The sequence below is a fragment of the Cottoperca gobio genome, chromosome 1, assembly GCF_900634415.1.
Source record: "Cottoperca gobio chromosome 1, fCotGob3.1, whole genome shotgun sequence".
Lineage (NCBI taxonomy): Eukaryota > Metazoa > Chordata > Actinopteri > Perciformes > Bovichtidae > Cottoperca > Cottoperca gobio.
Genome location: NC_041355.1, coordinates 26,070,689 through 26,095,424, shown reverse-complemented (window position 1 = coordinate 26,095,424; position 24,736 = coordinate 26,070,689). Strand labels below are relative to the sequence as shown.

The 24,736-nt window shown below is 42.3% G+C and overlaps 1 protein-coding gene across 4 annotated transcripts; it reads right to left on the bottom strand.

The window, feature by feature from the left end:
- Positions 1 to 319: 319 nt before the first annotated feature.
- Positions 320 to 23,556, bottom strand: kdm2aa (lysine (K)-specific demethylase 2Aa). Of its 4 annotated transcripts, none has more exons than XM_029429311.1 (25): positions 23,372 to 23,556; positions 19,835 to 19,973; positions 17,640 to 17,718; positions 17,425 to 17,471; positions 16,654 to 16,832; positions 16,368 to 16,474; positions 16,177 to 16,270; positions 15,758 to 15,911; positions 14,330 to 14,445; positions 14,114 to 14,240; positions 13,728 to 14,002; positions 13,543 to 13,620; positions 13,023 to 13,150; positions 11,902 to 12,025; positions 11,694 to 11,822; positions 10,299 to 10,382; positions 7,853 to 7,888; positions 7,635 to 7,740; positions 6,885 to 7,499; positions 6,605 to 6,764; positions 5,741 to 5,992; positions 5,474 to 5,637; positions 5,192 to 5,338; positions 3,313 to 3,531; positions 320 to 1,149 (listed from the first exon to the last, which is right to left on the bottom strand). In XM_029429311.1, exons 1-25 carry the CDS (start codon positions 23,375 to 23,377, stop codon positions 968 to 970), a joined length of 3,747 nt encoding a protein of 1,248 aa, XP_029285171.1. In that variant the 5' UTR covers positions 23,378 to 23,556; the 3' UTR covers positions 320 to 967. The 4 variants fall into 4 exon arrangements, with proteins under 4 accessions (XP_029285171.1, XP_029285154.1, XP_029285162.1 ...); XM_029429294.1 differs by lacking the exon at positions 23,372 to 23,556 and adding an exon at positions 22,260 to 22,972; XM_029429302.1 differs by lacking the exon at positions 23,372 to 23,556 and adding an exon at positions 22,260 to 22,972 and having other exon boundaries at positions 7,853 to 7,885.
- Between the last annotated feature and the right edge of the window lie 1,180 nt (positions 23,557 to 24,736).

Genomic DNA, 24,736 nt, shown 5'->3' with positions numbered 1-24,736 from the left:
ACATGGATAGTGTTGGTTTGATTCAGCCATGATAGAACATGTCCTGTCAAAGTGCGCTGCCAATAACGGCTCCTGTGAACAAGATTAAGCTTTTTTATACAGACAGAAACCGATCCTAAATATGTGCAAATATTGTTTAATAATGAGTCTTAAATTTGAAATTGGACCTTTTCCATTGGTGCAGGGTCTGCTGTTTACCACCATCAGTGACTGGAATGGGTATATTTGAAAAATATTTTTGATTATTGTAAAATAAGTGTCTTAATATTGTTTAAGTATATAACTCATGTATGTGGTAAATGCAACAAATAGAAAGTTCAGCCATTCACATTTTATTAGGTTGCCAGTTGGAAAAAGTCAATGGAGTCATGGATGAAACATAAAAAAATAAACATACACATGGAATTTTCTTTACACAGAATACCACTCAACTATTTAAACATACACTCATTTTTCTAGTTTCCCTGATTTTTAATCCAAAAAATAACGACCTCTTACAAACAGGGCTCCATCCTGCACCAGGCTGTACACAGAGCTGGCTTCATATTGAGCCAGACTTCTGGTTAAACATGATGTGTACATTCTGCAAGTTAAGACTTTTTAAAAAGGACGATTCTGACATTTTGAAAAAATGCTTGTTTGTAGTCTTGCCAGAAGATTGTTATTAAATTGGGAGTGTGGAGCCTCAGCGAGAGAAACTGCTAGCCTCGTTTCATTAGTGAAAAACACACATTTGTACAAGTGGAAGAGATCTTTATTTACATGTTGAAACAAGACGGTAGGATTGTAGGAGCTGTGGTGCCACGGCTGCCAGTTAGCTCAGGTTTAATGTTTCTGAAGGCCAACTCAAGGTTTGGTGCTCTTCATGTTCACAAGAACAACCTACACAAAAGGTTGAGCTTTTTGTTGTTGTAGTAATTCTTCTCTCAAACACCTTGTTACACTGGTACATAGCCAACTGTTAGTGTTAATCAAGGCGCTGGATGAGCTTCTCCTCCATCATACAGTAGAGTGCAACGTGGGACAGGTCAGATATGAAGGCGTCACAGGCTCGTCTGCTGATGCTCTTACAGCCTCTGAGGTCCAGCAGAGTCAGAGATGAAAGACGCTTCAGGTAGGAGAGACAGCCGTCGGTCAGCTCACAACAACCTAGACAGACAGACAGACGTCAGGAGCTGCTCTCATCTAAAACAACCATTGTTGATAAAGTAAAAGAAGCACCACTGCACAGCCGCGAGGGATTTGGTAGTTCCAACAAATCAAAGTGATTTCTCTCAAGCGGATCACTTCAAGTCAATTCCTTAAGAGTTGCACTCCCAGGTAATCTTCATTCTAATCCAGTGGTTCTCAACCTTTTTTGGGCCAGCGCCCCCCTATCCATTATCTTTTGTTGTTTTTACCTTCAATTGCCGTGATACACCATGTACCCAGGGAGCAAACAAAGACATTTTATTAAGGAGCGTTAAACAAATGCAATGGTAAGAAGAATCAAACTTTAATCTGTGCCATAGACTGCAGCCAATCAGAGACGGGTCAGACATTCAAACTGTAACCGGTGTTAAACACAGCAGCCTCAGAAATGTGAAACAATTTGCACTCTCAATAAACGAGCACAAATAAACAAGTCTGAGGCGTTGCCGCCGCCGCCCCCCAACAGAACTCCATGTTTTATTTTATATAAATATATAGCGCCAAATGTTCTCTTTTATTAAATAAACCAAACGCTTATGTTATTTATCTAATTTATGTGCACGTTTCCGTGTTTACGGCGTTGCTTTGCGCATTCACATTCTCTCCGTTTCGCGAACAAACGAGAGGAGAAAACTACAAAGTGCAAAAAAGTCAAAAATCCAACACATTAATTATAAATGGAGCGACGTCGACCCCAACGTTCATAAACTCAGGCGAAAATATCTGCGTTTTTTAAACACACACAGCCTGAATCAGCAGCAGTGATGCTGATATTAGCTCTGCTGGTGTTAGCTCTGCTATAACGTTAGATCTGCAGGTGTTAGCTCTGCTATAACGTTAACTCTGCTATAACGTTAGCTCTGCTATAACGTTAGCTCTGCTGGCGTTAGCTCTGCTGGCGTTAGCTCTGCTATAACGTTAGCTCTGCTATAACGTTAGCTCTGCTATAACGTTAGCTCTGCTATAACGTTAGCTCTGCTGGTGTTAGCTCTGCTGGTGTTAGCTCTGCAGGTGTTAGCTCTGCAGGTGTTAGCTCTGCTATAACGTTAGCTCTGCTATAACGTTAGCTCTGCTGGTGTTAGCTCTGCTGGTGTTAGCTCTGCAGGTGTTAGCTCTGCTATAACGTTAGCTCTGCTGGTGTTAGCTCTGCTATAACATTAGCTCTGCTGGTGTTAGCTCTGCAGGTGTTAGCTCTGCTATAACGTTAGCTCTGCTGGTGTTAGCTCTGCTATAACGTTAGCTCTGCTGGTGTTAGCTCTGCTGGTGTTAGCTCTGCAGGTGTTAGCTCTGCTACTACGAGAGTGCAGCTCGTCTGCTGCCGGTCCAAGTCCCGACCAGAGTGTTGGTGTTTTAGTTTAGTTTTAGTTTTTAGTTTTATTCATGGTGCATCTTTGGAATAATATTAATGCTTTCGAACAGTGGTGGCTGAGGGGGATGGCGCTTGTTTTTGTTTTTCAAGCAGCACTTTATCGCTCAGCAAAATAAAAATAAAAGCCTAAAAACACACAATGTTAACTTTATTCAAACGCACTCAACTCTTCCTTTCAGCTTGTGCAGTTTGGCATGTTTCGTGCTGTAATGCAGTTCGAGAGCCTTTTCCATGACCGCAAGCGAACACGGCCACACAAACACTGGCCTTTTACTTCCACGAAGAAATAATAGTTTGTCCATTTCTCCTGGAACATTCCGCATCCACCTTTCTCTTTGTTACACTCGCCATGCTGCGGTCGCTGTTGTCAATGACCGTCTCGTTTAATATTTAAGTTTTTGACATGACGTGACCACGTGATGACACGTTCCGCTCGTGTTGTGTTCAAGGACCCTGACCTTGACCAGTAAAAACAGTCGCCGGTTATATTCTATATCTGACCAGATTTGGATACATTTTTTTGGAGTAGATTTTTTGCGTGTGTTTATGAATTACCTTGCGTGCCGTACACACAAATGCCCCCCCAAAGACACGTGAACGCCCTTTCTAAAATATTGCTTCCAGCGCCCCCCAACGTCCTCTGAACGCCCCTCAGGCGCTTTCGCCCCCGTTGAAAAAACCCTGTTCTAATCGATTGATTCTGATAGTATGCACAGTGCTAAAATGAATGATGAGATGTTTTAAACACCCACCTGCCAGTGTGAGTTCAGTGAGAGTGTTGCGGCTGTGAGTCCCGGATGCTGCCAGCAGGCTGATACACGAGTCAGTTATGTCCTTGCAGTGAGCCAGGTCCAGTCTCTCCAGCTGGGGCATGTGGCGCTGGAGCAGCCTCAGAGTGGATTCATTGACATCCACACCGGACAGACGCAGCGTCACCATGTTCCTCAGTCTACTGCGGGACGTCTCAGAGCCTACAAGAACAACCAGAGATGTAGAAAATGGTCACTTGAGTTGGAAAGGTCAACAAGGAGATTACAGGCTTCATTAGTAACCCAGCAGCATGGCATACCTGTCAACATTGGAATTTCAAAAATAAAGGACATTTTCCGCACATACCTTAACAGCTCTCAGCCCCCATATAATGTAAACGTAAACACATAAAGGACGGGTATATACATTCAGGAAATACATGTTTATTTAAAGTATGTATTACTAGTACAGACATGTTTATAAGATTTATGTATTTTATTTGATGACTTATTATCATCAATTGATTTGATGATTGATGAGTTTTGTGGCTTTTGTTTCCCCCGACGAGGACTTCCTTGCGATGTCAGAGTTGGGGAACATGTCCGCTCCACTGCGACTGAAATCATTGCAGAAGCTGAAGGCTACATTATTTTTGGCGCAAAGCATTGACATCTTTCCCTCAGCTCTGGTCACTTGGTCTGCCTTCGACACAGTTCTTGTCACACATGAAGTCATTGACAGTGTATGTTTTTGTGCCTCTTGGCGTGCTTGTGCTTGGACAATTCTTCATGCTGGCGAACATCGCTTATTCCGCCGTGTGCGATGCTAACATCTGAATGGCACACTTTACAAAAAGCATGAGTTTGCCCGACTCTGCTTTTAATAAATAAGGGAAGGTCTCCTCTCATTTGGCAGGTACTTACATAAAGTGTTAACTTGTTTGGCCGGTATAACTGCGTCTCCATCTATCTCCCGTTCACTGTGACTCTCATCATATGTTTTCGTCTTCTTCTGTGTTATTGTTCCTGTTTTCTTCTTCTGTGTGTTTACTGGTGGATAAAGTTTTTTAGCTAAAGTTAAACATAATACTGCCACCTGCTTTACCGGAGGCCACTTTACACTTTTTAAAATTAAGCCTATTTTTACTTTTGAAAAGGTTAAAAAGACGGGATAATCCCGGGGAAAACGGGAGGGTTGACAGGTATGCAGCATGGTGCAGATCGCCATACCGACCACATCAGGGTGCTGCTTGAGCACTTTTGTTAATTTGGTGGCCGTATTCGACTGCACACTTTGATAAGTGGTACACGTGGTGAGATAAAAGAAAAAGAAAAAACCTAACGATGAACACTGAAGGAATCCTAACTGGGCAAATCATTGCAGCGATCTGTAGAGCATCAGTGATATCGGTGAGACCAAGAGCCCAAACGATATTAAGGACAGTGATATCATCACTTCCATAAGAGACTGTAGATGGAAGACATTCCTGCTGCCTACAGCTGGCTGTAAAGAGAGTGATCAGAGCAAAGGAAAGGCCTTCAGTAAAGACTCCTAACGTTTGTGGATTACAGAGCTGGTTACAATCACTTTATCCCTATTTTCTGTGTGATCACATGTCAGCTAGTGAAAGAAGAAAATGAGCAATCCATGAATAAAAGGAGTTTATGTGGGTGTGACCACAATATGATAGTAGTCAGGTGAGAGTCTCTCGCAGGCCCCCTAGTTTAGCATCACCACGCCTCTTCCCCTGGCACACAAGACACTACACTGACACAGGCGAGGAAATAACACCAGGGCACTCCAGGAAAATACCAGTTTGCCAGTGCAGAGCTGCATCAAAACCAAAATAAGAGTGTAGAGTCACTGAGCTTTGCTACTGACCAGGTGGGGTGATGATCTCTTTTATCTGGGCATCTTTAAGGCCTTCACACCAGCGCAGGTCCAGCAGCCGCAGGTAGGGCAGCGTGGGAGAGACCAATGCTGACAGACAGGACCAGGACAGACCAGTCACCCTAAGCTCCCTCAGACCTGAAGACACAGAGAGGGGGGGTGGTGAGACATGCAGGGACCTGTGTGTGTGTGTGTGTGTGTGTGTGTGTGTGTGTGTGTGTGTGTGTGTGTGTGTGTGTGTGTGTGTGTGTGTGTGTGTGTGTGTGTGTGTACCTGGGAGCCTGGTGAGCAGACAGTTGAACTGTCTCTTGGCCAGAGGGGTCCAGGACAGATCCAGAGAGGCTGGCTGGCGTTTAACGATGCCAGCCAGGGCCTGGTTACTGAGCGGGCTGCACCGACTCACGTCCACGTGGCTCCACAGACGCTTGTCACAGCTCCTGCATGATGGGGTTATTCACAAGCAGCATCAGAGCTCTGCTCCTTGTACCCAGCTGAGGACAAGGTAAAGTCAAACAGTGTATGTTGAGGAGTGTGACGTACCACTTGTACCAGGCCTTACAGACGGTCATGCAGGCCAGCAGCTCGGTTCTGTCCAAGTACCTGAACACAGACACCCACACCTCCTTCTCCCCTCCTCTCTCGTTGCCCACGTCCTTAAAGGACGGCAGCGACAGCAGGGACGGAGGGGACAGGGAAGAGGGCGCAGAAGAAGCAGCAGCTTCCTCTTCCTCTGAGGACGTCACAGAGTGATCTCTAGTGCCTCTGTCCCCATGGTTACCCCGCAGACGCGGCCTACAAGATCAAAAATATGAAATGGCGTTTAGGTTAATGGTGTCACATGCATGAAGCAAATAGTTACTGGTCACTTATAGCCGACAGAGCATTTATGGAAGTTACATTTAAAGAAAGCAGTTCAGCTCATCAGCTCATGTTCCCAAGAAATAATGAAAGGATCTGGTCGTGGATTGGACAAAAACTGGATGTTAATATCGTCATGATCAAAGGACGTTTGTCAAGGTGAGCAGTTTACTGCCAGAAAAAGAAAATTAAGTGAATGTAGTTTTTGAAGTGTGTGAAGAAAATAGCCAATAAAAGTAAATGGTTCAAAGGTCTTCAGTGGGGGCGGCTCAGAGAGCAGGTGCAGCACAGAACCCTTAGATTATGAGAGGAAAGCAGCGCTGGACGCATATGACAGTGTTCCGACGACAACATGGAGAATCTTGCTTTGGTCTCAAAGGAAATGTTTACGAGTTTTGGAGGTTTTACACTGAAAATGCTTCATGCTTTGTCCATCCATGGTGTCTCAACTCGCAGTAGGCTCCATTTTAAATAACCAAATACCATTTTATATCATTAGTAGCAGCGGTCATGTTTTAAAGTGAATGATCATGTGCTGAGCTCTACCTGCCAGGTCCTCTTGGTGTTACGCCGTCAGCTGTGATGTCGGCGCTCTTGAGACGGAAATGTTTGGACAGAGCCGTCTTCCTCTGGATGAAGCCCTGCTGACCCCCTACTGCAGCCGTCCTCACACCCATGGCTGCTTCTAGCTTTGGAACTATGGAGCCTGAGCAGCAACAACATGTCTCGGATTCAGTTTTACTTTACAGTTGAGTTATGGAGAGTGAATATAAACATCATGCTTTAGATGTTTTTATACTGGAACAGCTGCAGTTTGGAATCTTACCAGAGTGTCTCTTGGCCTTGTGGGGGCGCTGCAGGGTGACAGTCAGGTAGGAGCCGCTGAGCAGGTCATCATTTAGATCAGACACCAGGAGGACCGGGGGTTCTGGGTCGGAATCCCAGCGCCCTTCCTCATCCTCATCCTCATCGTCCTCTTCATCTTCCAGTGTGTCCATCTCCTCATCTTCAGGGTCAAATTCCTGCCCCTCACTGTCGTCATCGTCATCTTCATCTTCATCATCATCATCATCATCATCATCATCAGTCCTGCGCCTCCTCCTGCGTTGACGATGATGCAGTCGTTCTTTGTCTCCGTCTTCACTGTCCTCTTCTTCTTCCTCCTCTTCATCGTCATCGTCGTCGTCGTCTGACTCCTCAGACTCGTCTCCTCTTCGCTGCATCCTGGAGCCCCCCCTCAGCCTCACCCCTCGTCCCCTCCGCCCACCATCCCTCATGCCCATCCCTCGCTTTAGCTTGAGGGCCGAGGAGCCGGGAGTCATGTGACCTCCTCTGCTTCCTCTGTGGGCCGAGCCTCCTCTCAGCAGGCCTCTCCTGTTGGCTCCAAATCCCCTCCTGGAAGAATGCCCCCCCCCTCGGAGTGCCTTTCTTCTCTGGGAAGCTGTGGAGAAGGACGGACGGATGCGACAGGTGATCAGGTCAGAACAAAAGATATCTGAATGATTCAATTCAAGGAGAAACATTTTACTCAGTTTTGTGATTATCAGTAACAATGTAACCTTTAACACAGACTAACCTTCATCCTCGTCATCACTGGCAGAGTCGTCTCCATCGCGACTGTGTCTCTGTCGTCTGTAAATCTTAGCCATACGGGCGTCCAGCAGGGAGGAAGATTTACGCTTCTGGACATGCAGGCAAGGAAGGAAAAGGAGGAAAGAATGGAAGGAAATTCAGATCGACAAAGAAGGAAAGAAATGAAGAGAGTATTTAGAAATAACCGTGTTAAACACTCACCGCTGGAAGGCCTTCACCTTTGTCTCCTTTAGACTGCTGGAGGAAAAGGAAAACATCAACATCAGAAGTGCCTTAACAACTGGACAGAAGAAGAATCTCAGACAGTTGAAGTTGAAGGCTGATAAAAGATGTTTTGGAGCCAAAGCTGCCATTATGTGGTGATGTTCAGTAAAATTCTATCTGCTATACAAAGGGAAGAACGTGTGTTTTGCCAATATTTTCATTGCCGTCATCATGAATCACGTATCATGAAACACTGAAGAAGTCTCCATTGGAAGCCATATCGGCAAACTTTGTTTTGACTCAGTAAAGAAGCATTAACTGATGTGTTAGTAGAGGACAGCAAGAGCTTCTGGGTAAAGTACAGATACATTAACAGTAGTTAAGGTTGTATGGAACATCAAATAAAGATCACAACACATCATGGTTATACAGTGTACCAAACTCCCCAAAAAACACACTGATAATCTTATACCACATATCTTGGGTGTAGCTATTAGGTGGACAGTTATAGTCACTTAGTATAAAGGTACTATGGTTAAAATATATCAAACACTCGTATCTAATGTTAACCTTCTCCAAAACTACTAATCACTAGACTTTTACTATTCTGAATTACAGTCACACTGCAATTCCAAAGGTCCAACATTTATACGCTTCAGAATTTGAGTCATTACAACTTGTAAGTGCTTTTCACTAGAAATGACAACAAAGGCCGTGGATCAAAGCTTTTTCACTGAGCAGTTTAGAAATGAAGCTGGAACACACAACAGAACTACAATGAGAGAGTATTCCTATCATTGCTGTTATTTATATCCCAACATGTCGCTGTGTGTGGCACAGGAAACAAGCATTGGGCACAATAGTGATGACGTCTGGAATACATTGTTTTGGACTTTTTGCTTAGAAACATGAGAAAAGTCTAGAATATCTGTTTCTATATTTGAGAAGCAGCACAATCTTTTTCACACTTTCCCCATTCACGACCGACAGAAAGTCATTCAGTCAGTTACTGCAGTGATGCTCAGTTCATCCAGGGATTCGAGCGGACAGTTGAGTGAAGAGGGTCACGCATGCCACCAACAATCTGTTAAGTGCAACTAACCATTTCATTGCTCGCACTGGTGCGCCTGACATTCAGCAGGTCTCTCTTGTTTCCCCACCCACACTGTGGAGACCCGCCCACTGGCTCTAACTCTGATATTCTTCTTTGCTGAATGCAGGTGGGGAAAGAAAATAAGGCATGCGTGTCTGAAACTGCGGCCCGTTCTCCTCCTCGAGGGACATTACAACCTTAACACACCACTAATTCAAAATGAAGAAAACCATTGTTTCTGGTCAAGAAACACACTGCAGTGCCTGAACACCTGTCCCTGAAAGATCCGGAGATCATGAGCCACTCCCCTGTCCCGGTAAGATGCCCAATCCTGACCCGACATCTTCAGTGGAGATGAAATTTGGGTGCACATAAATGACGTTCTGGTACACCTAAATGAAAAAATTAAGGGCACCAGTGCAACCAATTAAACAGTTAGTCTAGAGCCCTGCAATGTCTGAGTGCGACCCAGACCCGGAGAAAAGGGTGGTTTGTCAAAGAACTTATCGTCTTAACTTGAGAAAACCAGGCTGGCACATTGTCCATTATGATGAGCCATGAGAACAATCTTTTAGAAAGTATGGAGAAGGGAAAACAGCACAACAACTCATTTGAGCTGAAGGCAGCTCCAAAATGAAAACAGCTAACAGTCTGAGAGAAGAGGCACTACTCCTGTTTAAACTATGAAACAGAATTCTTAAATAGGAAATCATTCTGTCAGTAATAAGACCATTTGAATCGTCAAGTTTACATCAAGAGTCGTGTCTCTTCTCTTGAAAAGGTGGAATGGAAGAAAAGTGTGGGGGTGCACTCGACAGACGGGTGGATGTACTCAGAGTAGGCGGCACCTCTCACCAGTCTCGAGCTGATTGGCTGAGAAGGCAGAGGGGCCGCCACCAATAGAAGTGACGCTGAGGAGGAGGAAGAGCAGGAAGGAAGAGGAGGAGGGGGGAAGAAACCACATCGGACCGCCTCCCCATCCTGCTGGGTGCCCACAGGACCCTCTATGGTAGCAGAGGGCCCGGGGCCCAGTCTGAGGACCAGGGGGCCACGGGGACGGATGTGCTGCTGGTGGCCGGCAGCCAACGATTCATCGCTGCCTGATGACTGACGGAGTTTAATTAAATTAAAAAACAATAAAATAAATACATAATGAAAACAAAAAGACAGGAGACACACAATACCCATTAGCTGTGACACACTGCAACCAAGTGCGTGTGAACGGAGGGTGAATAGACTGAGTGCAAGAGAGCGTAAGTGTTTGCAAAGAGACTCCGTCTGTGCAGCAGTGAACTCAACATACAAGAAGTAGGAAGCCCTGAGACTGTTTGTGAATAAGACATGGTGTACCTCTGGGTCAGTGATCCCTTGGACACACTTTGGACACTCCCAGCAGCTAGGCAGGTCTTTATTCACCACTCCTTCACCCTGAACCTGCAGAGGCAGACATGTTATTAGTAAATGAATGGATGAAATAGAAGGGAGGACATTCAAATGTAATAACAAACAAGAATAAAACCCCGTTTATACCTGGCTACTTAGATACTTTATTGATCCCGAGGGAAGTTTAGGATCTTGTATATAGATTGGAACCGAGACAGTGCATTCACACCTGGCATCAGTGTAATTTGACCTATACCCGCAGTATGTGCTAGTTACTATATAAACACTACTACAATTAAGAAGAATTAAGAATAAAAAAAGTTGTGGGACTCACAAAAGATAGATTAAAAAGGTTCCCTGTGGAGTTTGAGTTTTCTAGTAGTGCTACGGAGACGTTTTTCAGGGAGTGGGACCCTGTTTTGTTTTATCTCATGTACGTATGTGTGCATGTGGGTGAGACATTACATATTCCTGGTTTCCAAGTATTTCAATGATCTACAGGTGGCTGTAATGCACCAAGATAAACAGGGAGGAAGAAGCAAATTAACATGCTGAATTTAAAATACTAAAAAGGTCTTGACAAATGTTTTATGAGGAAGGAAATGCATTCACCATGTTAGACTTGAAGGATACACACACTGACTGATCACGGAAGGATTCAAATCGAAAAGCAAAGATATATACAGTTAGGTCCATAAATATTTGGACATTGACACAATTTTCATAATTTTGGCTCTGTACACCACAATGGACTTGAAATTAAACAATCAATATGTACTTTAAGTCCAGACTTTCAGCTTTAATTTGAGGGTATTTACATCCAAATCAGATGAATGGTGGAGGAATTACAACACATTTTATACGTGGTATCCCCTTTTTAAGGGACCAAAAGTAATTGGACAAAGTAAAATAATCATGAATCAAATTGTCACTTTTAATATTTGGTTGCAAATCCTTTGTAGTCAATGACAGCCTGAAGTCTGGAACCCATAGACATCAGCAGACACTGGGTTTGGTCCCTGGTGATGCTCTGCCAGGCCTCAACTGCAGCCGTCTTCACTTCCTGCTTGTTCTTTGGGCAGTTTTGTCTTCAGCAAGTGAAATGCTCAATTGGATTCAGGTCATGTGATTGACTTGGCCATTGCAGAACATTCCACTTCTTTGCCTTAAACAACTCTTTGGTTGCTTTCGCAGTACGCTTTGGGTCATTGCCCATCTGCACTGTGAAGCGCTATAGTATAGCATAGCATAGCATAGCATAGCATAGCATATCTATATCTATATATATATATATATATATAGTTACTGTATAGTATAGTAAATTAATTTCAAACACATTCCATGTGTGAGAGTGCATTGTACCGTGAGGCAGGCAGGATGGACTATCTGTGCACAGTTGGAACATTCCATCAGAGTGAGGGCGGGGTCTCCAGTTTCCTCCTGATTGGGCTCCTTGCAGATCTCACATACTGCAGACAGAGGAAGGCCCGGCTGCAGGGGACAGAGGGGAAGTTACAACACAGACATATCCAACATATATAAAACATTTAGATAAATGAGAGATATTTACAGAGAGACACTGTCGTAGCACACAGGTCTGCTTGAGTTTCCCGGGTCCTCCAAACTTCTTCATGTCTCTGCAGAAGTTACAGTCTCCACACTCTGGTCTCATACAGGCTTCACAGCGCTTACACCTGAAGAGAAGAGAAACAAAACGGCAATTGGACGATCATTGAAGACCGCTTAATAATACACTTGCACAATTACATTAATTAGAAAAGGCTTAAAATAGTATTAAATTGGTGTTGGCTCCAAACAACTGGTGTATGCCGAGCAGCATTGTGACAGGTCTAAAACAAACATACTGTAAAGTAGTGATGGCGAGATGAAGCTTCATGGTGCTTCATTTGCTCTACTGCGCCATCAAGTGGACAATAAATGTAAAACATGCAGATATTGTCTCTCAACCATGTGATCTTTGATATACTATATTCTGCGCCAGTAAAGGTTTGGGAATAACTAAACAATGAAAAATGTCCATGTCAAAAATGTACATCAATATAGTATCTATTTTCTAGTAAATATATTAGGATTGTATAATAAAACTAATTGTCTCATGAGTAATGTATCCAATATGTGTCAATCAATTATTTGGGCAATAATTGCAATATAATATAATAATACTGCCATTATTGTCATATAATAACCGGCAGCAGGGGTAATATTAGTGTTGTAATACTGGTGAGTTGCAGTGGTTTAACCGATCTGAACCACTATCTGAAACAGTATCTATAGGCAGCGAGGCTTCAGATGCCATCAATGACGTCATTCTTTCCAAAGCGATACAAGCCTCAGTGCGTGCTTCACAGAAAACTTCCTGGATTACTCGACACACGCTCCGAAGCCTCAGCACAGCACGTAACATCACTACTGTAAAGGTAAACGTTGAGGTTTTCAAATGAAGCGTTGAATGTCTGCCGTCATATTTTATTGGTGTAACTAGGATTGTGTGACTGTGGTTCTATAAATGTAAGTTATGGTGCAGCTAGATTGCTGTTAGACTGCCCCGTTAATTAGGATAATGGACACATATGCCGACTTTAACACACACACACACACACACACACACACACACACACACACACACACACACACGCACACACACACACACGCACACACACACACACACACCTGACTCTGCGCCGTCTCAGCACAGACATGGAGGAGGCTGGTTTCTGTGGTCGTGGGATGATGGGAGTGGAGGTCAGCTTTGGACGAGGAGGTGGTGGTGGTGGAGGAGGAGGCTGGTACCATGAGGGCTGGTGGAGAGGCGTACAAAAGTTATGGCTGCGGTAATGAGAAACAATAGAACAAACAGAAGTACAACAGGCAGCGTTTGTTACGATGTGTCAATTCTACTGTTCTTCGTAAGTACACTCATTTCTAATATTAATGATGTATATACAAAATATCTTTATTCATTTTGTTCTTCTGATCAAAAAGCAAATATTTGACAAATCAATACTAACAAACACTTCTTCCAGATATTACTTCATTTAAACCCTGAGAAATGCTTTACAGACTTCTTGATAATCATTATTCTGGAAATCCAGATAATTTGTTTAGATAAAGAAAAACATGTGCAGAGAACTTTAGGATACACGGTTACCATCATTACCAATGTGCTGTGTGTAAAGTAAAGACTGCTTACTCTCTTTGGCCACCTGATGATGGGCTTCCCTGAGTAGGACAGTTTGGGATTGTCATTGGCTCGTTCCTTCAGTAGAGCCTGCAGGACAGCAGAGGACAGAGTGGTGTAAGGGAAAGAGAGGAAGTTGTCAACAGCACAACATTAAATATCAACAAGCTAAATCACAAAATGGCAAAATCACACACCTTGATGTGTGTAATGAGTGCCGGGGCATTGTGAATGCCTGCTGGGACACACTTCTTGTTGGAGGGAAGAGCCTCCAGTTTACCCAGCAGGTTCCACATTCCCTCCAGCTCAAGGGGAGTCAAATGAACTTTGAGTGCAGGATTGTCAGACTTCTGATCTGAAGAGTCTTCCTCGCTGCTCCCTTCCTCCTCCTCCTCCTCCTCCTCCTCCTCCTCCTCCTCTTCTTCTTTCACCTGCTCACTGTCTGGATCGGAGCTGGGTGGCTTCTTCAAACCTGACCGAAGCAATGAGTTACACAATCTATTTACAACCAATTTACACAAAACATCCATCATGCAAAAGATATCTTCATACATCTACCCTCTATGTCTGCCTGTGTTCATACCAATGCCCAGCGTGTGTTTCTGAAACTCCGGTGTGAGGTAGGAGGTCTTTGTCAGGCTGAAGACATAGCGCTCCAACACGTACCAGCACATCTCGTAGTAGAAGGGGTAACGGAACTTTAATGGAACCTGCGATGGAGGTGAAAGAGGCATTTTACCATTACAACAAGCCATCATTTCCTGTCGTTGACACCTAATAGCAGAGTGTTTTCCCCTACCCGCGTTCTGTCCTCTATATTACAGATGTTAAGTTGCATAGGGATGTTGAAGCTGTGTAGGAAGTTTCCTCCAAACACCATAGAGTCCACAGGTGTGTACACAGCATGAATCCAACCTGTAGAAGTAGAACACAGACACATTAATATTATATTTATGTCACTTCACTGAAAACTATTTGTTTGTCGAGTGGATATTTGGGATTCTGATACGTTTTTTTTCGTCTTCTCCATCTTATTAAAAGTATTGTTGTTCTAACAGAAATATGTGTGTTGTGTGTCAGTTCCTTGGGAAGAAATCAACAGTGTTTGTATGCATCTCAAAATGATGCAGAAAAACTAGTCCATGCATTTGTTACTTCAAGGCTGGATTACTGCAACTCATTGTCCCAAAAAGTCCTTTGAGACTCTTCAGTTGATCCAAAATGCAGCGGCACGTGTATTGACAAGAACAAGGAAACGGGATCATATTACTCCTGTATTAGCTGCTCTGCACTGGCTCCCGGTAAAATACAGAATAGAATTCAAAATCCTTCTCCTGACTTACAAAGCAATTAATGGTCAGGCTCCAGCATATCTTAAAGATCTCATAGTACCTTATAAACCAACTAGAGCATTACGCTCCCAGACTGCAGGGTTACTTGTAGTTCCTAGAGTCTCTAAGAGTACAATGGGAGCCAGAGCCTTCAGCTATCAAGCTCCTCTCCAGTGGAACCAGCTTCCAGTTTGTGTTCGGGAGGTAGACACACGCTCCACATTTAAGAGCAGGCTAAAGACTTTCCTTTTTGATAAAGCTTATAGTTAGGGCTGGCTCAGGATTGCCTTGGATCAGCCCCTACTTATGCTGCTATAGACTTGTTGTATTTGTACTATGTTGTTTATCCTGTACACACGACATCTATTTGCACGTCTGTCCGTCCTGGGAGAGGGATCCCTCCTCAGTTGCTCTCCCTGAGGTTTCTAACATTTCCCCCTTTAATTATGGGGTTTCTTTTAGGAAGTTTTTCCTTGTGCGATGCGAGGGTCTAAGGACAGAGGGTGCCGTAACCTGTACAGTCTCTAAAGCACACAGAGACAAATTTCTAATTTGTGATATTGGGCTATATAAATACATTTGATATGATTGATGAATGGATTTCATTTCCCCGCCCACTATAGCGAGTGAGAATCTGCCTACAGTGAAACAGACGAGCTCACAGAGCCTCCATCAATCAATGTAGGTACGGTTAAACACACACACACCGTGGGATATACGTGTGATGCAGATTACGCTTCTCTAAAAAGGCAACAAAAATAGACTTGAAGTGTAATAGGTGGACATCAAAAACGCTTCTAAAAACACTATCTATATGGATTGGCCGTCACTGTGATTAATACTGAAGCTCCAGAGCCAACAAAAGGTATTCAGGACAGCGCTAGTTAAAAGTATACCTGAGGGTATGATGAAGGTGCAGCCCTGCTTCAGTTCAACCCTCTGGCAGTCAGATGCTCGGTCTCCCAGGAAAATGTCTCCTTGTTTCCCCGACAGCACCCAGTTCTCATACAGCTCCAGGCTCTGAGGGGTGGGGGGGATCAGCCAGAACACCTGGAAACACACAAGAGCAAATCAAAGCCTACTCCGTCCACTGTAGTCAACAACATGAGGTCTGACTAGTTGCTTACAGAGTAAAGCAGAAATAATTTAAGACGAGTCCTCCCATTCTACACTGTCTTCATACATGAATATTTTCTGGACATTTTTGAATAATTTATTATACAAACACACAACAGTGTCCACACTTTGAATGATCCTGAATGAGAACATATGAGGTTGTAACAGAGGAAACGTGCTGAACCCCCTCTGGCCCCACCTTGCTTCCTCGGAGTATGTGGTACCACACTGACGTCCCACCAAAGTCGATGTGAAAGTCAGTGTAGCAGCCCTCGACGCTCATCAGACAGTATCTGCAGACACAAACATCTCAAAATATGAGATATCATTCAGTAAATGTTCCAGTCGCATCTTGTAAAGATCAGAGAACAGTGAACATGGGGGACTTACTTCTGTACTTTGGGGTATTGCATGTCATTGATAGAATTGGTGGAGTCTCTCTGTCTCTCTTTCAGGTGACGAGGCCACATGTTGTCCACCCAGTCTATCAGATCTACCTACACACACACATTCAAGACAGACGGACAGACATGAGTTCAATGTACCATTTCTCTGAGGGAACAGACAACAAACAAATACAGACAACATACAAACAACATTTTCAGAGTACAGAGACAGATTCCCTGTAAAGGCTTTCATGGGGGATGTATAATGAACAACACGTGTGTGTACGTACTGTGGCAGGTCTCCTGACCAGGTTCTCCAGCTTCGTGTGGCTGAACTCCAGGCTGATGACATTATAAAGCTTCTCTCTCTGAGACGGAGGAGTCTCGTAGTAACGTGTCCACTGGGCCATGGACATCTCTGTCCCTTTCTGAGTGCTCACGTCCATCACATCGATCATACGTCTGCTACCTGAGAGGGGTTTTTGCAATGGTCAGTCACAGCATTCCAAAACAGCAGCTGATAGAATATGCTCACGGTCAAGGTTTTCATTGTATACTTTGATGCAAGAACAATTTAATACCTTAAATATATTTTTTGTAAAATACAAAAAGGGCATTACGTCCACATTATTGTTTGAACCCTTTCCTAAAATTTAAACGTAGACATGGGTCCCTTTCCACTGGAATTACAGGTCAATTAGCCTAATAAGTGTGTGACATCAATCTCGTCTTACTTTAGAGCAAAACATATGTTAATGAAGTGATTTGTTGAACAAAGACAACATGATCAATGTATAGTTGAGTTATTTATCAAGTACAAATATAAAAACATTACATAGCTCCAGAATGTGATGGACTTATTGTTATTACACTTCATGTTTTAGCATTTATTGATTGTTAGAGAAACTAAGTCTCTTTAAAATGTTTCATAGACTAAATCATTCATCAAGCATTGGTTCTATACATGCATTGAATTAATTATTGCTTTCATTCACATGGATGTTATTATTCAACGACTAAACTCGTAGCATCTAATCATTTATTAATCATTTAAGTCTTACCAACAAACATCTTGACGTCATTGACACTGAAGTCAGGGTCAGGCATCCTGCAGAACAACAACAGGTTACTTAACACATTGCAAATCTATTGTTAGGTTTATACATCAAATCACGCCAGTGTTTATACTCCCCAATAGAGAAGAATGAACAAGCAAGTTAACAAAAGACTTGATAACAAAAGATGTAGACAAGGAGATTAAAGGAGGAATGCCTACTTGAGTCCCAGTCCATCAGGCTTCTCAAAGATGATTGGGTCCCTCAGGCCACCTCTCTGGATGAACTCATATGTCAAGTCTGAGAATGACAAAAAATACAAACAATAAAATGAATGTGACCATTCATCTTATTTTTGGTTCTCCAAACATTACTGGCCGTTTCATTTTTCAAGATTCCCATCTGAACGTGGTGGTTGTGACTGACAGATTAACATTAGAAATGTTTAGAAGAGTTCTATTTGGTTTCAAGATTATTTTTGCCTTTTTTTATTAGACCGTACAGAAGGTATATGGAAAAGGGGAAGGTAGAGGGGACAACATTTAGCAAAGAGCCGAGGGTTGTATTCGAACCTGCGGTAAGGTCTTAGCCTTAGTACATGGGTGAGTTAATAGGGAGGCATTATTTATTAAAATAATTGTTTTTCATTTAAATGTATGGAAGAGCCCAGTAATAAAATTGTCAAATCATATTTCAAAATGATAAATAAATCATATAAGTTGCTTTTGGTGAGTTGATAGAAATGTAAGTGTGTTAAATGGTTTCTATAGGACACCATCAGCTGTCCGCTGCTCTACCTCCTCAGTGCCGCTTCTATCAGGATGGAATTTAAATGGAATCGTAGTTATTGGAGATCTAAACGTGAACTGGCTACAACCAGTATCTGATGATTTTGAAGCCCATTGTGACAAATCTCTTTCAGATTGTGACCTAATCTGAAACATCCTGAAAAGGTTTTTCTAATTGATATAATCCTCATAAATATACAGCTGCTTCTCTATTCACAGATGACATTAGTGACAAAGGTTATCTTATTTCTGAAATTATTTAGTTTTACTGAAACTGTTGACAAGCATGCTCCCCTCAGAAAGAGTTAAAAGTTCACTATAAACGTACCCAGACTGGCTGCCTTTAGTCGACTGCACAGTGCATGTACAGTTGCAATTAGAAAAGCCAAAGCTGATCATTTCCTCACCAAAACTTAAAACAATCTAAACAGTCCCTTGACTATTGGAAGACTATTAAACCCTTTGCTGGAAAAATAAATAGTGTTGAGCTTCACCCATACATTGTTATGGACTCACATACATACTGATGTTTGGTTGTTTTAATGAGAACATGAAATATCCCCTACAGTGTGTTCTGATGGCCATTTTATGTAAATCGAACCTTTAGTTTTAAGCCAAACTCAAACTTTTAGACATTAGAAAATCTTCGTCAGGTCCTGATAAGTTGGAGCCTTGCTTTTTAAAGCTAGCAGCTGATTGTATTGCACCACGTTGAAACATATTTTGAATCTCACCCTGGTCACAACCTTTTTTATTGATTAACTAAAACATTTGATTCTGTGGATCATGCAATATTGAAGCAAAGACTTGAGTATAGGACTCTCAGAACAAACCGTCTGCTGGTTTGAAAATGTCTTTCAGGCAGATCAGTGTGTGCAGGTCACAGGACTAGAACATGTGGACGTGGTCTCTGACGTCCCCATAGGTTTCCCAGGAGGCGTTGTGAAGCTCCGGCAGTGGCTCAGCCAGTAGCGGCTTGGACTGTGAGCCGTAGGGTTGCTGGTTCAAGTCACCGACCAGACCTAATAAATTGAGTGTGACTGCTACTTGGAGAGGTCCTAGTTCACCTCCTGCCCTGGTGTGGTGCGCTTGAGCAAGGCACTGGACATCCTCCTTCCCCCCTCACTCCCCGGGTGCTGTACATTAGCTGCCCACTGCTCCTAGTACTAGACTCCTGGTACTAAAAGCAGAGAACACATTACACTGTGTGTGCTGTGTGCTCTGCATGTGTGACCATTAAAAAGATCATTTGACCATTCGATCATGGATCTGTAGTTGTAAATACTGAGCAGGAAAGGTAAAGGTACACCATTACCAGACATTTGCTCACTGTAGTTTATTTTTCCAGTGTTTAGTCTTCTTTTTGAAATAAAATATGAACACATTTTTACCCTTAAATACAAATGTGTGTGATCAGGCTGGTATTTGTTTGTTTGTATGAGAGTTCCAAATAAAAACTGACAGAATCAAATGTGATGAAGTAAGGTATGGTTATTTTAAACCATTTCTTTATTGAATTTAGAGAACAATTACTGTATTGCGATATAAATAACATATACTGCGATATAAGATTTTGGCCATATTGCCCACCGCTGAAACAATGTAAACCTCACTGACTGCTCGCTTACCTTTTCCCTCCATGCGCAGGACCCTGTCAGAACTGAACCTCTGACTGTGGACTTTGTCCTCCAGGTCAAACATCCTCCTTCCATCAATCTCCTCATCTGAGATGCCGTCGTCATGGTAACGTCGCCGGGTACCAGCCCGCTAGGGAGATAGAGGGATGGGTGAAAATATAATAAGGAGGCATCGGTTACAAATGTAAGAAAGGACGAGACAACCAAACTATGACCAAAACCATCAAACAGATGTGTCTACAAACTACAGTCTGTAAAAATAAGAGATTATGTGCGAGGTTTTTTGGGCTCTTTTCCTTTATTGGACAGTCTGGACAGATATAATGGAAAGGTGAAGAGAGTGGACAACATGCAGCACTTTCAGCAATAACAAAACAACCCTACTTCAAACACTGGCTGTAATTGAGAGAGACAATACTGCTTCGGGGGAGTTCCAGGTCATGACAGGTGACACGGGGATAATCCCAGCCTGAGCCCCCAACCCCCCTGGGCTTCATAATCTGTTCCACCTCTTCACTTGTGTCTACATTCAACCACACAATAATCTTAGGTTTACAGTGTTCTTCTAATAAACTGGTGTTATATATGCCCTTGTGCACATCAGCACCAGCTTGGACTATTTCAATTAGCATGATGCATAAAGATATCAGGTCTCACCAATACAAATTTCAAATGATCAAAACTAATGCACTCTGCATTTAAAATAACTCCGTTTACTGGGGGCGGCAGTAGCTCAGTTTGTAGGGACTTGGCTTGGGAACCGGCCAGCTCCCTGAATGGACTAAGTACGGGTGTGGACTGCTTCATGAAGCGGTGCCGAGGTGAGCAAGGACTCCCACTCTGCTCCCGGGGCGCTGTATAGTATAGCATAGCGATATAGTAGCTGCCCATTTTCTTAATACTAGGAATGGTTTCAGGGTCTAGGATGGGTCTCCAAATGTCACTGTATGTGCAGTGCTGTGTACATGTGTGATGATAAAAAGAGGATTCAAAATCCTCCATTTCCATACTGTTGATTTACAAATAATTAACTCTAACTTTAGAATTAGACTGGAAGAACAACAATCAAGCCTCTTTCTCTGTCCCACCCTGGTATTTACTCATTCAAGGGCGTGAGAGATTCTTAAACGTAGCCCTGCCTCTCTCTGTTGATGGACATTAACCAGTTTGCACTCATACTGTAGCTCCTTAGGAGGTAAACATGTTTCACTCCGACAGACAGGTCACTTCCTACCAGCCTTTGTCTTTCCAACTCGCCCTCCACTTGCATTCACAATTCACATACATTCAAATGGTAAATATCTATAGCCTGACTGAAACAGGACTTTTGGGGCAAATACTGATATTTAAAGGTTTAAAAAAAAGGTGCCGTGTCAAATTTTTGTCTCCCCCTCAGTCCGTGAGAGTAATTACAATATGGGAGAGACCATAGTAACAGAGCAGCAGCAATCTGGAGTGGATGCTCTAGATTAAAAACAAAACTTTGTTCAAAGGAAGGATTTATGTCAAATAATTGCATGGGAAGACTTTAAGAGAGCGCTCTGGGGGCGGGAAAGATGTGGCAAGCTAACCAGCAGGTAGACGTGCGCCGACAAGGAACAAACACTGTATACTGAGAAATACAGAGAGCTTTGTGAACTTGTTTGGGAAGGGAAGGACTGTAAAGGACGTTCATTTAAATGTAAAAGTCCTGTACTCCCACACTTCAGAAAATGGTACAATGATATATTTAAGTAATAAATAATGTAATAACTGTAAAAACACATATTTGATACAGTTCCCTTAATTAAGTATTTTTTAAATTATTTTTTTATAAATTCAATCAAGAAATGTAGAAGGCAGGACATTTTACATTAGAAAAATAAACTTGTTACTAATCTCTGGTGAACAAACTACAGAATGGTGACACTGTATCAAAACATATCTTCAGCATTTCTGTCACTACTAAGTCTCCACACACACACACACACACACACACACACACACACACACACACACACACACACACACACAATCTTAAAGGTTTTATTTCTTAATTTGTATTATTTACTTCTTAATACACACACAATGGGAGTTATTTTTAGGCTGGAATATGTCTGGTATAACTGGGTAGTAACAGGACGGCATGTAAATAAAAAAACTGATTCAGGTTTAAAACTAAAAACATCCAGGAGTTTTACACCAGCTATTGTAATTATTTTTAGATCTTGTCATATCTTAGCAAACTAAAAAATAGAAAACGTGTAAACAAACACACAGCAGCAATATTATATTATTATTATTATTATTATTATTATTATTATTATTATTATTATTATTAATTAACATTAATGTGGTTGGTGAATTAACCCTAAGAAAGCAGTGCCAATAAGAGAGAAAATAAGGACTAACGTGGCCAAATTCACTTTAAACTTACCAGCCTTTTGCTGTGCCTCGGCTTGGAATCATCCATTAGCACTTGAAAAGCGAGCTCTGTCCAACTAAATGCAGGTTTTTAACGACGCAGACTATAAGGGACACCAATCAGAAAACCACCTCAAACTGCAACTTAAATGCGGCGCCGCTCGGCTCCATCGGATAGTAAACAAGGCGCGTGTCCACAACAACGGAAGCTTTACTTGTCAAGCCCAAGTTACAAAAAAGGGATTAATAAAATAATAACTATTTGACATGAAAATGAACTATTGTTGTCTTTGAAGAGCTCTAAAGTGCATCTAACGCTAACGTTAATCGTTTCTTGTCTAACCTAACGTTTCCATACACACTGTGTTGTTTTGTGAAAGCTCTCTGGCTGGATATGGGAAGCTTAGTGTGGAGCCCTACTCATTTAAAGAGGCCAATTAAAGTCGCGTTAGTACACTGAATGGAAGATAACTTACATACAATTATTATCATCATAAAATCAAGTCTGTCTAAATACTCGAGCTTTGTTCCTTGCCTTCAGCATTGCAAGTCGTGTCCAGCTTTTTGGAAGGCGTCCTGCTTATATCGATATTAAATTCAACATGGCCTGAAACGTATTAAAAAAGCAACATTGAGATATATCTAATGCACTGAGAGGAAAAGGGCGTACATTATTGCAGCTGTTATTACTAGTATGGTATAAAGTTAATGCAGTTTCCGAACAGCCGCCATTTTCCATCCCATCCCAACACAAAACAAAACCATATCCCGCCCACAACTGTACATCGGACCAATCACGGATATTCCGGCGAGGCATTCATTGGACTACAGCGTTGCTATTAATGTGAAATAGTTGTAAACTTTGATTGGACAAGTATAACCAATAGACATATAAAGGAGCAGACAAGCCACCAATAACAGCACATTTCGAAAAAGACCATATACTTCATTGGTTAATATATCCCAATAACGTTAATTACAGGACAAACACGCAATCAGTCAAGAGAAGAAGCCAATCACGCAACGATATAATGCACTGACCACCGCCCCGTTACTCAATATAACAAGTCATCACTCATAAATAACCCGAATTACCTAAAAAATATTGCGTTTTACAATGCTTACCCCCATATTCACTCAAATCCGTCCACCGCCTGCAGTAATCCAAGATGTGTGACGTCTTCTGTGTCCGTTGTTTTAACTCCTAAAGGCTCGCATCGGAGGGACACGTTTCGTAGCATTCACCTCAACGAGGAAGTGCTTGCAGGATCATCAATGGAAGTGTACTTTCGACGAGCTGTTGGCGATTGGCTGGAAAATGTTGCATAGCTCATGTGATTGGTGGCAGTGACTTGTCTTTCAAACACGTCAAGCTTGAATACGGCAAGCGAGAGGAACATGCAGAAATTGTGATGCGCAGTACGAATGAAACACAAATGTAAATAATCACTTAGCCCAATAAATAACAGTTTCATTTTATTATCGTCAACTGTGGACAAGACTACAAAAGAAAACAATAGAATAACGCTCCTTATAAATTGCTACAAAGTGACAGGGCCTACATAGTGTATGCAGGAAAGGAAGGACACAAAACCACATAGCATGTCGTCAAAGTGTCACACGAGCTAATAATTAGGTGAACAAAATTGACAACGTACTGACAACCATGTTTGACAATTAGCCTTCCCTAATGTCCTACCTGCCCACTTGAATCCACACTCCATTATTGAATTGAATCTATTATTATAATTATAAGATTGAACTATTAAGGTCATTAAGCTTTTTGTAAGGTTTACATTTAGCCTTACCTGGCTCAGAAAGTGTGATCCCCCACTGTCATGTGGACACCCACAACCCTGCATTTAAGTCAGAAAACATATTTAGCCTACAGGTAAAATTAACAACCTAGGTTACAAGTGGAATGTCCGAGGTACCCAGATGTCATGTTATCTTGTTGATGGAACCTACGTTTTATTAATTCAACTTTGACATCACAAAGTAGTAAGTTGCTGCTCCATTCATTAAGAGAAGTGTCTGACATCCATTTATAATTATTTAAAGTCTTGTTTCAAACTTGTTTGCAGTATGAGCCAGTGAAGAAAGTGATAGGTATACAGTATAACATCCACAGGGAATTTTGGCTGGTTCTCCCGTTGTAGCTTGACACTTTCCAGAAAACACCACTGCTTGTGTAGCTCTCAAAATAATTCTACAAAATATTTCAACACCCAACATTAAAAAGTTACACTTTCTTTTGCTGATCTATGCATGAGCCAGTGACCAAATATTTCCTCAAATTGCAAAAGATAAAGTCCAAATATGAATTAAGAGTAGGTTGACAATACAAGTGGACTGCAGTGTAGCCGACTGCATATGTGGATCTAGAGCAAAGAGGAAGGATGCAAATGTCAAGGAATAACCAGAGTCAAACCATGGCATTAAACAAGAACAACCTCTTTGGAAATACAGGCATAGTCCTTTAAAAAAGAA

Excerpts from the sequence above, each read along its gene's own strand:
- kdm2aa (XM_029429294.1), bottom strand. The coding sequence starts at position 22,295 with ATGGATGATTCCAAGCCGAGGCACAGCAAAAGGCTG. Across the intron at positions 19,974-22,259 it reads CGAGGCACAGCAAAAGGCTG|CGGGCTGGTACCCGGCGACG; the intron begins GTAAGTTTAAAG and ends CTATCTCCCTAG. Across the intron at positions 10,383-11,693 it reads TCCATCCTGCCTGCCTCACG|GTTCAGGGTGAAGGAGTGGT; the intron begins GTACAATGCACT and ends CTGCCTCTGCAG.